The sequence below is a fragment of the Brugia malayi genome, assembly GCF_000002995.4.
Source record: "Brugia malayi strain FR3 genome assembly, contig: Bm_v4_ChrX_scaffold_001, whole genome shotgun sequence".
Taxonomy (NCBI): domain Eukaryota; kingdom Metazoa; phylum Nematoda; class Chromadorea; order Rhabditida; family Onchocercidae; genus Brugia; species Brugia malayi.
In genome coordinates, this window is record NW_025062479.1 from 12,339,224 (window position 1) to 12,353,442 (window position 14,219).

Consider the following 14,219-nt stretch of genomic DNA (forward strand, 5'->3'; position numbering starts at 1 on the left):
CGTTTTCTTTTCTCTTCACTAAGTACGATAGATCCAAGCCTTGGCTACTGCTCCCAATAAATAAAGCACCGATCCAAAAACGCAATACACAATGCTGCATGCCACTGGAGTGCTCGCAACGCGGCCGTGTTGGTAGCGCGGGAGTGTTCTGGCAATTTGGCTACTAACCGTCGTGCAGCGTCACAGAAATATCAGGCAGGGTGGCTGGTGGTGTCGTTGTTGGGTAGTGGGAAGGACTCGATTGTTTTTTTGCTGCACTTCGTGGTGATAGTTGATATGTCTTAGAGGATTTGCGGGCAATTTAAATTTGCATGCAAGTTAGTCATCCGGTAGACAATACTGGATCGTACTGGCTTCATTTCAGGACAATGCACACATGCATTAATTAAATGATGAGGTCGACTTTTTGTTGTGTGAGAATGGTGAGCTTTGTCTGCGTATTGCAGTACTAGGTACACGGGTATTTATTAGGTGATTCCATGCACATATTGTGACACATGGTCAAGAAATTGTCGATAATATATGTTTTTTTTTTTTTCCAGAAGAACGGGACAGAACACCCAGTATATGGCTGTCGGTAAGCTTTCAATTTATAATTTTTTGCAGATGAGAATCCGAGAGTTTATTCCAAATTCTGTAGGTTGTCCCAGCGTTGATAGATTTGGGGAGAGATGAAAAAGTCGACTGCTTCTACAACTATACTAGTGCTGTTTGTTATTAATTATCATTTGTTTTCATCATTAAATTTTATATAAGTTCGACGTCTCGTCTGCACTACGTATCAAACATGTTAAGCAAAGTTTGACCATTTATGCATTTGTTCAGGGTATAGGGATTGGGGAGTTGTTTTGTTGCTGAATTCTGCATAAATACATTTTTTTTTATTTTTAGCACCAACTACCACTCTAACGAGTAAAATTTTATGTCGGTATTTTGCAAATAATATCTGTCGCGAAGGTGCTTCATGTCCGTTTTCTCACGATCGTAATTCGAAACCGGATCGAACGTGCCGTTACTACCTTATAGGAAAATGTGATTTTGGTACTTCTTGCAGGTACAATATTTCATTTGTTTCTTAATTCAACTGATATATTTATAGCTCTTACAGCTGAATCGGGTTGAGGCTAGAATGCTTTCATTAAACCACCAAAACGCCAAAGGAATCGTTTAAATGTTTTCAGGTATGACCATAAGCGACCGCCGTTGGATGGGGTTAAAGCAGTGAAAAGCGTTGCTCGTACGACAGGAAGTCCTAACGCAACCAAAGGTAGTTTTTATCCCAACGGTGTTTCAAAAAATTGGCTAGTAATCTGGATATGCATTGTTATAATTGTCAGACATTCACTAAGAAATAAGATACGATAGGAAAGAAATAGTTATGTTTAAGGTGCGTGAGATTTTACCAAGAGAGCAGTTGATGAACTTCATTAATAACTGATTGCGTAACATAGGAAATAGTTTGATTATTCATCATTCCAGTGGTTGAAAATGGTTGCAGTAATAGTGAAGGAGTAACAACAGCAGCAACAGTAAACCGAAGCGGTCATGTGTTTTCCGTGGATGCAACCGAATTCATTCCTTCTTGGAAAGTGTTGGCATTAAGCGAAGTTAATACCGTCGCTTCAGGGTAGGTGAACTAAAATATTTTGCAAAGACTGAATTATTTGTTTATAAAATAAAATGAAGGAATATAGAGATGGTTTCAGTTCATTAGGTTCGCTACCATTATGTCCGTATTTTGAAACCGGAGATTGTGACAAAGGTGACAAGTGTCAGTTCGTACATGGTGATGTGTGCGATCTTTGTAATGTGCCATGCTTACATCCAACAGATACAGAGCAGCGTGCACAGCATCGACGTGAATGTATAGACGCTCATGAAGCTGCGATGGAGGAGGCTTTTGCTGAAGCGCGCTCGGCTGATAAAATCTGTGGTATATGTATGGAAAATATTAGGCAAGTTAATGCGTCTCATCTCTTACTGGGACTGGAAAGGGAGAGATACTTTCTTATTTTAAAATAAAAATATAATCACTCCTGTTTGTCATTTGTGAACGTGAGAATATGTATAGTTTTAGAGAAAGAAAGAGTCGTTTTGGAATCCTGGAAGGCTGCAGACATTGTTTTTGTTTAGACTGTATTAGGCAGTGGCGCCGAAATCAGAATGACCATTTCGAGAAGAAGACAGTTCGTAGTTGTCCTGAATGTCGCACTCATTCAGATTTCGTCGTTCCCGGTTAGTTATCCTCACTCTGCTGAGGAAGTCTTTTCTTATGTTTAGTAAAAGATTGTTTTTAATAGCAATGTTTAGGAACATTTAGACTAACGTTCAACTAAATATTTCTTTTTTGCATATTTTTGGGAGAGAAAAGCCCAACTTATGTGTGTATATTGCAGCCACATATTGGGTCGAAGACCAAGCAGATAAGAATGACTTGATTGCTAGATTTCGTGAGAATACAAAACGGAAACAGTGCAAATATGTGAAAGAAGGGCATATCGATGACTGTCCATTTGGCAATAAGTGTTTCTACAAACATGAACTGCCTGATGGCACTATTGTGGAAGGCGATAGTCCGCGGACTCTTCAAAGGTTTTTTTTTTTGCTGCATATAGTTACTTCACTGCGTTGTTTCAATTTATGTTCATAAAAGGTGATGGTGGCATTTTGCAGACGGAGACGCCCGTTATATTCCGAAGTATGGTCATTTTCTGATTCAGACTCGGAAGATGATTTTTCGAGAATTACACAGGGCATTATTAGCCAAGCGTTCAATCTCGTCTAGAATCTACTATGTTCCTACCATGCATTCATTGTACCAATCTGTTGCAGTGCTGAATGTTTATCGAATTCAAAGTATTGCTTATTGTCATGAAATTTCTGTTTGCTTCTTTCCTTTTATACTTTATGCAAACAACATCCATTTACCAACTGTGTATTTGAGTTCTGTTCCTGTTGCATGTTTTAACTACTAGTCTGCCTATTTTTTATTGGGTTCTGTATAGCATTTTCGATTTGTAATTTTTTATCAGGAATAATGTAAGCATAGCTATAAATCATGATTAATTGTTTTTTATAGGAGCTTTAAAGTGACTGTATATTGCACGAGGCTATCTTTAGGTATCTGGAACGTACCTTCCGGCTCATTCTCTGTTCATTTCTTATGCCAAACTAACGTCTCATTATTTGTTACTGGTTTTTAATGTTTCTAATGAATGAAGTGTTACTCAGTTAAATTTGGGGTCCATATTTTCAGGTTGGGATAACATTTTCTTTTGTATTTTTAAATAAGTTTTGGTAGGACTTCTCCAGTGTTTTCTAACTTTGAATGGGATAGCAACAAATAATATTAAGCTGAGATATATTTCCAAAAGCTTCAAGCAAATTATATTTTACATTACACTTTAACGAACTACTGGTAAAAATATAGAAATGATTTTCTCGGATTGTGGAATCTTCAACTATACAGGTGAATGAGCAAAGCAAGATGGATAGGCTTATCCATTATTAGTAGTTTGGAGAATGAGAAAAGAGCTAACCTTATACGACTGGTAGTAATCCGTTTGAACTGGCGTTGATTCTATATCTTAGTTTAATTATAGCTTCATTGGTTGCAAGAAATTTGACGTAGTTGGAACACCTTATTTCTTTCGTTTGATAGAAACCATCTGCCAACTGGAATTAATTTCAACCTGGAAATTTTCACTTCCACCTCTGTAATCATTGTGTCAATTATGGTCATATCAAAACAGTTTTCTGTAAAGAGTTTTTTTTTTTTATTTTATTTGTTTCGATGGACTGTGTGTGGTAAATGAATGACAATGTGATGAATAGGCTATCAGATGTCAGTAATTCATGCTTTTTGCCTTTGATACACCTTAGTGTTAATGTATATATCATTTTCGAAAACTTTTTCAACAGCGAATATGAGGTGATAGCGTGAGAATCTGAGATAATGAAATGATACGCAGTATGAATAGGTTTTGGTAATACTTTAACAGCTTCTGTGCCAATTCGACTGTCTTTCATCCATCTATTAAGGAAGGAATATACATATGCTTCAAGAATTAAATTCAACTTCCATTTAACTGACGTGAGTGTTGGAGTTGTTTGGTTATAGTGAATGTGATTCACTGTTGAACATCTTTTTTCACAATCAGTTTCGGACGTTGCACGGTTTCCTCAGGAAGTATTGTAGTTTGACAAAAATGTCGACTGCAAATAGGATGTTAAAGTTAAAAAGATAGTAAAGGTCAATGATCATCTTCAAAGCTCAGTGCGAACATGTCTTTCAAAAAAAAGTGGTAAATTAATTGTGAGAGAGACTTCAAGTACAACAGAATTGGAACATAATGTGGATTTTTTCTTTTCTGAGATTATTTCAACATTTCTTAGAAATACAAAAGAGCTAGAGTGGTTCATGTATGTCCCGATCTTGAACAGTAAGGAAAAAGCTCGAGAGCTGGTTGATGTCGTTCGGGAACAGACTGATGCTCCTATAGGGGTCTGTATAAATACTGTATCAATCATCTTGAGTGCTTTACTGCGAGATTTGCCCGATATATATGGTCTTCGTGTTATAAAAAGTGCTTTGGAAAAAGACTATATAATCGACGTGGAAAATTGCCATGATGCGAGGGTATTGGAACAGGTCATTGTCAGTTTAACAAGTTATATTGAGGATAAAGGTCAGGTATGCATAGTATAGAGTTACAGTTGTTTTTTGTTGTTCTCAATACTACTATTTTTCCACCCATCAACTAACTGTAAAAGCTGTACAGCTTTAAATAAAATTTGAAGTAGAAATGTAGTATGAAGAGGAATGTTCTATCTATATTGATTTCAACAATGTTTTGCAGCTAGACTGGTCTATTCGGAATGACAAAACTTTGATGGTTAAATCTTTGCAACACTTTTCTGGATTTATGGTAATTTAATAATACAGCACTGGTCTGTGGCCTTGGTTACATAGGAATTTCAGTCCCTCTCAAATTCAATTTAATTATTCAAATATTTAAAAGATTTTTAAAAAAAAGGTTAGGGTTGTTTGCGTGAAATTTAAATTACAGAAGAAAGCTGATGTTGGAGTACTCATGAAACGTTTTCGTCGGGATGATTATATCTTCATTGAGCAGCTCGTTTCACTTTACCAAATAGTAGGTTTTCATTATAAGTCGGTTTAATACAAAAGTAAGTTTTAGAAATTAAGAGGAAACTCATTTAAATGGAATATCATATCATTGCTTCGCTTTAGGAGCTAAAGAAATCAGTACGCATCGAGCTGCTAACGACATTCCACTCACTTTGCTTGTTGGACCGATCAGTCATAACAATACTACTTTGTGGACAGTTGCCGGTTTTGCTAGTATTACAAAATAATTTCTCTTTACCACTTACTGAACTTGATATATTATCTTTGCAGTTGCTTTCTGTATTATTTTCAACTGGTGAAAAATTTCCTACGTCACATTATGGTAAGTTTCCTTTTTTTATCGTATTTGTTCACACTTTTTCGAACAGATTTTCCTTATATTCATGGTGTTGCCTGTCATTCAAATAATCATTTTGATTTAAATAACTTTAGATCACTTTTATTTCGATATTTTGACTTTAAATCACTTTGATTTAATAAGTTCAAGTCGTTTTGAATCTAATAACTTTCAGGAATGAGATAGCTACTAATATTTCCAGCAAAAAGAGAATGAAGATGCAGCTTTTTCAATTCCTCGCAAATTATTTTTACAAACATTTTTTCAGATGCTTTGAATTTAGAATTTCTAACAAAGATAGTCTCGATAGTAAAAGATTGCACAGATGCTTTCCAGTTTATTTTGTCATTCAATTCCCATTTCGAGTCAAATGAAAATACTGTTATTCAGACTTTGCATAAAAATGCCCCAGTTACATTTGGTCAATTACTCACAATACAGTTGAACCGGTGTAGAGCTGATAATAAAGGTAAGTTCCACAGTTAGATCCAAACATAAATCATCAGCTGTAAACTCTGGCTGTTTATTTCCCAAAAAACGCTGACCATTATCTGGATATGCAATCCTCAATCTTTTCATACTATTTTTACCTTGGATTCATTGCTCAGATTTGCGTGCAGTTAAATTGTTGATGAACATTTTTTGTGTGTCAGATGACCTCATTTCGGTTCTTTTTTATGATAACGATTTGAAAGTCCTTTATGGGATATTATGCCAGGATCTGATCGACACAAACCAATCACAGGTATAATTATGCTGGTGGCTTCATAAAATCTGTTTCTATTTGTTTCTATTTAACTCTACTCGTTCTCGATATAATTTGAAGTGAAACTGTTTAGAAAATGGCAATGATACTGCAGATAATGAAAAATATGGAAGTGATAAGACGGTGTGAATTCACTCAAGAAGTATATACCTCAGTAAAATCTTTTCTTTTGACTCGTGAAACACAAGTTGAGTTGAGACACAGTGCGGAATCACTTCTGCAACGGGTCACCGAACAACAGAGAAATTTACCCTTTCCATTGTAATATTCCGTTCCAAAGAATATATTTAAGTGATAGGAATTTACCACAGTTTTGATCTTGCTTTATTTAAGTATTAAAAGAAATATTTGTTGTCAGCCATGACGTCCCTTGTTATTCTTGCAAATTTTTCCGTGGCTTCATTACGTGGTCTAATTTGGTTCGCAGAGTGGTTGGCTTTGAAGCGCGAATTGAGTATTTCGTCTCTTTCAACCAAATAAGGAAAATAGAAAAAAGTGGAACATGAAAGTCTCATTACTGCAATCCTGTTATACTAGTTCCCAGTTGCAATCAAATATGATTGATTAGGGTGTGCTTGAAATCTCAGGTCTCTCTCCTTTCAGCCTATATTTACATGAATGGTGATTCAGGATGAAAAAAAATTGAGCTGTTCCACTGATTCCTCAGAGATTAATCATTTCCGAAAGATCATTAAAATAACTCTCTTTTCTGCGACATCCTTGTATTTCTTAAGTGGATTAAAGAAAAGGTAATGTACAATGGGAGGAATATATCATTTGAATCAGGCATCTGTGACTTTTTTATTCGATATTATGCTACGCCTATTTCTTCGAAAGCAGCACTTATCAAATTATAGCAACTTATAACTAAAAATATAACGTTGTAATATTTGAAATAAATCGGAAAATTTGCACAGAGTAATAAAATTCCTAGAATTTCAAGTACTGTTTTTATGTATAAGTAGGTCAAACTACTATTTGTAGTTTATACCGAAATAAGTGAATATACCACTTATAACGAAATGTTTTTCCCGTATAGTGCACTGAAAAAAAAAAACACTGAATTGTAAAGGAGCATTTTTGAGTTATTTCATTTGAAGAAGAACATAAATACTCTTTAAAATTGAAGGTGGCCATGTTTTTGAGTTGCAGTATCATAATACTTGAGATTTACTGCATTTCTTATTTATCTCGTAGTGATGTATTAATTATTTACCAAATAAAATTTTTTTGCATATTTCAACAACTCTTCTTTTTCCTTATTGCTTTGGACTACTTTTACCATAATTCTCTCTATTCTTTACTTTGTATCATATACATCTCTCTAGTTAGCGATCAAACGGGCCTGCCTGGAATACTTCCCAAAAAAAAAAAAAAAAAAAATTGAGTCGAAGTTATTTATTCCTGCACAAATGATATATGACAATTGCTGATGATAATTTCTGTTTATTGTAAAATATTTTATTTCAATTTCTAAGCATAGCATTATGGTACATACTGGTTCAAATTTAGTAAAATTATTTTTGCTAGGAGTCGAAAGCGCAACTCAGTGGCCTTTCTGAATGAAGAAAAATGCAATACAGAAGAGCGACACGGTCCTATAGTTTTTAACAGGACCTGCTGCTTATCAATGGTTCTGGAATGTGTTTGTTTCTATTTAAGACTTCCAACTTTAAATTTGAAGCCCTTATTTGTTATGTAAATAGTGAGCGTTTAAAAAGTTTTCTTGCAAGAGTAAATGGCTTAAAAACTCTCCTGAAATTGAAGGGCCTTAATCTACGAAGGACTTTATAAAATGATTAGAAATTATAGAAAACCGTAGATGAGGGATAGGTGAGGGACCTTTCAACACTTTCATTTTTTCAGACCTCTGTCGAAAATTGCATAAACGATAAAAGGGGGGTGATGGATGTTTTTAGTGTGTTAATGCAGGTGAAAACTGTATTGAAATTCTGTCTCTCTGTGATTATGCGACACTTTCAGACGGTAAAATTCTACCAGTTTGTCCATTTCATTATAATTTGATTAGCATTTCGATTAGCAAATAGCTAAATCAAAATATTTAAGTACGTATCTGTTCATGACATAAATTTCGTTCGATTGCAGTTCATCCCTCATCTCAGAAGTACAAGAACTCATGTAAATTTAATAGGAAGAGTCCTACAACTGGGCACAAATATTAAGGAGTTTTTTTGTGACAAATTCTTGGCATAGTTCGGATGAAAAGATAAGACGATCATATAAGCTGTGCTAACACTTACTTAAACTACAGAAAAGAGCAAATATCATAACAAATCTATTTTGGGGAGGGGTCAAATTGGAACATTTTTGTTACTTGCCTTAACTGATTAACATCGGATTAGTGTGCTATTCTTAAAAACAAAACATTTCTACATTCATGCTTAAATTTGGTTTGATAAAAGAAACCCTTATAGCAGTTAGGAAAAGAAAAGAAAGATGATCATGATTTAATCAACAATATATCATTCACTTCAAAATTTCAGTTGATTTCCTACTTTTTCTTTATTGATTAAGTTCTTACGATTTCCATCATATCATGTTCAACCTGGATGTCTATATTTTCTCTTTCTAAGCTATTTTTATTTCGAAACCTGTTACCGATAGTGCTTGGTAAAAACACACAAAGCCCCCTTCAACAAGGGTGATCTCCCTCATATTGCCAGCAATATGCATAAACAAAGTATGATTTACAATAAGAGATTGAAATTCCATCAAAGCGCAAAACTAACTTATAGCAAGTTAAGATTACGCGACCAAGACGACAAATTATTAATCATTAATGACTGCAGCAAAATAGTATTAGTCGAGTTAATGTGCCAATTTGGTGTAGGCACATGATGCATTTGCAACAATCATTTGCATTCACCATCCATCATTTTCAACTTGAATGATAAACTTGGTAGATATTGGGATTTGAAGTGGAGCATGAAAAAGCATCCAAATTAGTTCCTAGTCATGCGCTCAGGGCGTGCATAGCTTTGTTCGAAGTTTGTGAACGTAACGCTCATACAGGAGTGTTCGTTACGTTCGGTGCATTGCCGTAGCGATGATTGCGTACGTGTTCATGCATTGGTATGGAGTGTTAACTTATGGGAAATTTGGGAAAAGGTAGATGCGTGTATCGTAATTTGGAGCAGCCGACGTCTTGAGAAATGATTAACAAACCAGTTTTCAGATTTCTTTAGGATGAAGTCAGCATAGGAAAATGCAAAGAAGGAATACCGAACCCGATGATTCCTGATGGTTGTGTATTCCGGTAATCTGATGGTAGTCGCTGCACTCAATTACTTACCTGCTGGTGATTCTCCATCCACCAGTGGTTTGTTTATCCGAACAATTGTAATAACAGTGCTGATGTCATAAATGGACTGTTTATGTGCCTTCTTTTCAATAACACAAATAATTTTATTATTTGGGAAGAGGGAATAGTTACTTAGTGCACATTGATAAGAGAATAGGTTTATTTCAGGCAGTTATTATGTTGAAATATTCTCATCAATTTTCTAACGATGTTGTAAATTTTGTAAATGTCCTTGGAAAAGCACTTAGCAGTTCCATCCTGATTATTCGAGGTCTAGTTCGCACGTATCTTATGTTACACATGATTTGAGTTACACAATTTTCCGAGATAACCATCATATTGCTTGCTGTTTTCATCATAGCAGAAATCGTACCATGTGTGTAAAATTGAATGGATATCAGATCTTTTATGGTAGAAAAGTTATTAAAATCAGTTTGAAGGTTTAGTCCTGGACAATTTTCAGTGACGGCAAATGTGTTTGTTCATTTTGCGAATGAAAACAATAAAGTGATGTGCAGCAAAGATATGCCTGTGGGCAGACAGGTTTTTTACTTTTCTTAATTTTATTAATGCATCTCTTTAACTACCGGATTCAGGCTACGTGTTCTTAACATAAGCGAATAATTACCTAGGACCATATTCAAACACTGTATATAGTATACGAGTACGGCTAACGATTATTTTTGTGCCTATCGATCAAACTGTTTTTAGAAAAGCGATTATACATTCTAATGATTATTAATTCTTTTTTTTCTCAAAAAGTGGTAGATTTCTTGATATTTTTTTATATTTTTGCAGATTAAAAAGTCTTCGATTTCGCAAATGGTAATGATACAAATGTTAAAAAATGGTATGCAGCCTGTGCAGAAAAGTGCCGTTGACTTCTTCTTTTTACAAATACTGGGCGAAGGTTGTTTTTCTACGGTAAGGAAAGCATATGTTCAACGTACATGTCGCATATACTGCAACTATTCTAAGCTTACAGGTGTATCGTGCTCGTGAGGTATCCAGTGGAAAGGAATTTGCTCTAAAAGTGCTCAACAAAGACTTAATTCGACGACATGATAAGGTACTCGTTTGGGATTTTTCACTAATGGGAAAACAAACGAAAGTTTACTGCAGAGTACTGATAAATGATATAGATTTTGCATGAATATCAAAGATAGTTGATTACTTTAAAGGTTGTGTCGGTTATGCGTGAGAAAGACGTAATGACTTCGTTGACTTATTTGCATGGCGGACATCCATATTTCGTATCCTTGTATTGTACTTTCCAGGATCCCACTCGTCTTTGTAAGTTCTTGCAGTATTTACTGTTTAATCACTTATCACATATTGCATGCTATTTATTCAAGAAATATTTACAGACTTTGCTATGACCTATGCAAAAAATGGTGATTTGTTGACATATTTGCACCGCCTTGGTTCCTTTGATGAAGATGTAAGTTGCCATTCCTGTATATGTAATGTGAGCAGAATTTTTTTTTTTTTAGTGATGTGTCCAAAAACAAAATAAAATATTTACAAATTATGGTATGATTTCATAGTATGTTGTGATTCGATTCACAGAAACCACTCATTCCTTTCCTTGATATATAATTTTACAGGTGACTTTGTTTTATTCGGCTGAACTTGTATGCGCGATCGACATACTCCATAAATGTGGCATTATTCACAGGGATTTGAAACCAGAAAATATTTTGCTTGGAGAAAATTGGCACATAATGTTATCTGATTTTGGCACGGCGAAATTTGTTGATTCAGAAAAAGGTAAGTTAAATATTAAGTACATGCTGAATAGGAAACTGTTTAACATAATTTCTTCACTGGTTTTGAAATTACAGATGAAACAGATACGAAAAGTGCTCTTCAGGAAGAACACTATCGTAGTCGATCAACGTTCGTTGGCACTGCTCAGTATCTTTCACCAGAAGTGCTGGTGGATGGAGAAGTTGGCCCATCGTTAGTTTCATTGTGCTTGAATGAAATGACTCAACCAAGGATTATGATCCTCAGTTTTTGATATTTTGCAGATGTGACTACTGGGCTTTGGGTGCAATAATTTTTCAAATGGTTTCTGGATTACCACCATTTCGTGCTATTAATGATTACCATACTTTTCAAAAGATTCAGAAGCTGGATTACAATTTCCCTGAAGGGTTCCCTGACCTTTCCAAAGATCTCGTTCGAAAATTCTTGGTATATTTTGATAACCAGATTTATTTTTCTTAATTTATAAATCATTGCTTCCACCCTTTCGATAAGCATATTATTCTGTATTTGTTCCAGGTGTCCGATCCTAATAAACGTCTTGGTTCTGAAGAGACAGGTGGTAGTGAAGCTGTTCGTTCGCATCCATATTTTGCCACAGTTGATTGGGACAATTTGATCACAAAAACGCCACCGCCTTTTAAGCCATATTTGCCCGCCAGTTGTGGAGAACCAGCTTTTCATAGCGATTACCATTTTCCAGATGATATAGAACCCGGTCTTGATGATGCAGCAGTAACTCGCTTGCTAGGACTTTCTCTAAAAGACTTCTGTTCCCCCAGGTTTGTTGTTTTTATTGACGGACGAAGATATGAGTTTTCAACAATTATGAAAGTTTTTTAGTCAAAATAAAGGTAATTTGGAAACAGAAGAACCCGAGTTAGCTGGATTGCGTGAAAAAAAACTCAACATTCAGCGAAAAGAACATAAATACCATCGTTTTGTGGAAGGCAATTTGATCATTAAAAGTGGTTTATTGGATAAAAAAAAGGTTGGTTTTAACTGTACTGAAGTAATTGCGTTATCTTTGTCTTCTGGTAGGGGGAAAAGTGGGGTTTGTGATTCTATGTGATTCTACTGCATAGTTTTTTTCATTGTGCTGTTGCCCGTCATCATTTTCATGCACAAATGTTTACGTTTGATCATGTCGCATGTCACCACGTTTTGAATTGATCATATGTATTGGGAGTACCTTCGTATGCGGTTATTGTTTCTACTTATTAATTCCCTGATACGTGATTTGGAATTGGAAATGACTCTTGACCTCTTAGTTTAAATTTAAGGAATTATTGAAGAAATAGAAGAACAAATAAATTAGGATAGAATATTTCATGTATTTGTGTGTTGAAACTTCGTTTAGGGATTGTTTGCTAGAAGAAGAATGTTTTTACTGACTGAAGGACCACACATATTTTATGTGGATCCCATAAGTATGGAACTAAAAGGCAAAATACCGTTCTGCCGGAAGTTGCGAGTTGAAGCAAAGAATTTTCGAACTTTCTTCGTGCATACAGTTTGTTTTTCCTTTTTTTTTAGTGAAGGAAACGAATAATAACCTTCATGAGTTGGAAGTTAATATTGTAAACACTTTGACTCGTAATGTTTTCAGCCAAGTCGTACTTATTATTTATTTGATCCGGAGCGAAATGCACTGGAATGGTGTAAAGCAATAGAAGCTTTGCGTGAACAATATCTAAATGAATTACCAGAAGAATCGGATTGCTTAGATACGAAAAACACTAAGCGACGATGATAACGATACTTAGGTGTTTGCCGACCGTTTTATACTACTTTTTTGAAGACAGTATTTTCAAAGTTGGTATGATTCGGAGTGAACGGTTGACATTACGTGAAATTCAGATATATATAAAGAACTTGTGCGTCGAATGATTGAAGGATTGTGTATAGTTATACACGGGAGAACGAAAAAAAAAACGTTCTGCGTCAAATTGTGATAAGTATTTTTTACTTATATTCCCGGTGTTGTTTATTGTTGTGTTATCTGATTATCTATAAAATCCAGCAGGAGATCTTTGTTTTTGCATCCCTTTTTTCTTGTCTTTCAACAGATACCTGTTATTTGTACCACAGATTTTTGATCTTGTCGATGCTTCACTGAAGTTTTGATATTTATTGATATATTAAGTAGGAAGAATGCTTTTTCCTGGCATTTATGTTTGTTATGGTTTTTTGAATATGAATATTAATAAATAATTGATAAATATTACTTATGAATGTTAATAAACAACATATAACCAATTGACAAACATATTTAGGTCCAGCATTCCCTGATTGTTTGCAATACATTTTTTCCAGGGGCTCCGAAATTATTTTGTTGTTAGTTCACCTAATCCAGCTAGCGTCATCTGTTATGAAATTCTCCGTTCTTGCGTTGTGGTCAAGCAGGGCAACATGAAGCTCAGAACCAACTAACAGTCAACTTGCATTTAAGGTGCTTATTTAGTTACCGATAATCTAGACTAAGAGACGCAGTAGATGAATTTGTCGAGAAATTATGACAGTCTATCGTCACATGAATGGTTTTATATTGAACTTTTTATTGAACGGATGGAGTTTTCTGCAGTAGAAAGTTGTTCAACCCATTATTAAATACAAGTAAGATAACATTCACATTTAACAGAATGGGAGATTTTTGAGAAATAATTTTCATAAAATACTTCCTTCCGCGTGGTGTTCTCCATGAACACGAAAAATCTAATTTAAGGAAGGAGTTTTAGTAGATGCGAAATATTGAAGTTCCGTACAGTGAAGTGAACGAATTGGTCCGTGAAAGTTTTTAAGCAAAGGAAAAAGTAGTGGGGCAATGAAACAGAGATGCCCTTAATTGGGTACTCTCCTTCTACATTACTTA

At 34.9% G+C, this 14,219-nt stretch overlaps 3 protein-coding genes across 9 annotated transcripts; all 3 read left to right on the forward strand.

Moving 5' to 3' along the window:
• Positions 1–606: 606 nt before the first annotated feature.
• On the forward strand, positions 607–2,785 carry Bma-lep-2 (Uncharacterized protein; the record flags this gene model as incomplete). Its single annotated transcript, XM_043074599.1, has 8 exons — positions 607–640; positions 892–1,054; positions 1,182–1,267; positions 1,480–1,627; positions 1,707–1,967; positions 2,078–2,235; positions 2,397–2,592; positions 2,674–2,785. 8 exons carry the CDS (start codon positions 607–609, stop codon positions 2,783–2,785), a joined length of 1,158 nt encoding a protein of 385 aa, XP_042930533.1.
• A 1,635-nt stretch (positions 2,786–4,420) lies between these two features.
• Bm6852 (Uncharacterized protein) lies at positions 4,421–6,520 on the forward strand (the record flags this gene model as incomplete). The annotated part of the gene is made up of 6 exons (XM_001897602.1): positions 4,421–4,693; positions 5,070–5,156; positions 5,255–5,474; positions 5,758–5,958; positions 6,098–6,234; positions 6,329–6,520. The coding sequence occupies 6 exons, from the start codon at positions 4,421–4,423 to the stop codon at positions 6,518–6,520; spliced, it is 1,110 nt and encodes a 369-aa protein (XP_001897637.1).
• A 2,996-nt stretch (positions 6,521–9,516) lies between these two features.
• Bma-pdk-1 (Uncharacterized protein) lies at positions 9,517–13,100 on the forward strand (the record flags this gene model as incomplete). Of its 7 annotated transcripts, none has more annotated exons than XM_043074602.1 (13): positions 9,517–9,595; positions 10,041–10,120; positions 10,376–10,501; positions 10,563–10,646; positions 10,759–10,870; positions 10,945–11,018; positions 11,185–11,347; positions 11,422–11,539; positions 11,611–11,776; positions 11,867–12,136; positions 12,183–12,338; positions 12,708–12,860; positions 12,957–13,100. In XM_043074602.1, the coding sequence occupies 13 exons, from the start codon at positions 9,517–9,519 to the stop codon at positions 13,098–13,100; spliced, it is 1,725 nt and encodes a 574-aa protein (XP_042930536.1). The 7 variants fall into 7 exon arrangements, with proteins under 7 accessions (XP_042930536.1, XP_042930535.1, XP_042930534.1 ...); XM_043074601.1 differs by having other exon boundaries at positions 11,867–12,129; positions 12,191–12,401; XM_043074600.1 differs by having other exon boundaries at positions 11,867–12,129; positions 12,191–12,338.
• Positions 13,101–14,219: the final 1,119 nt, after the last annotated feature.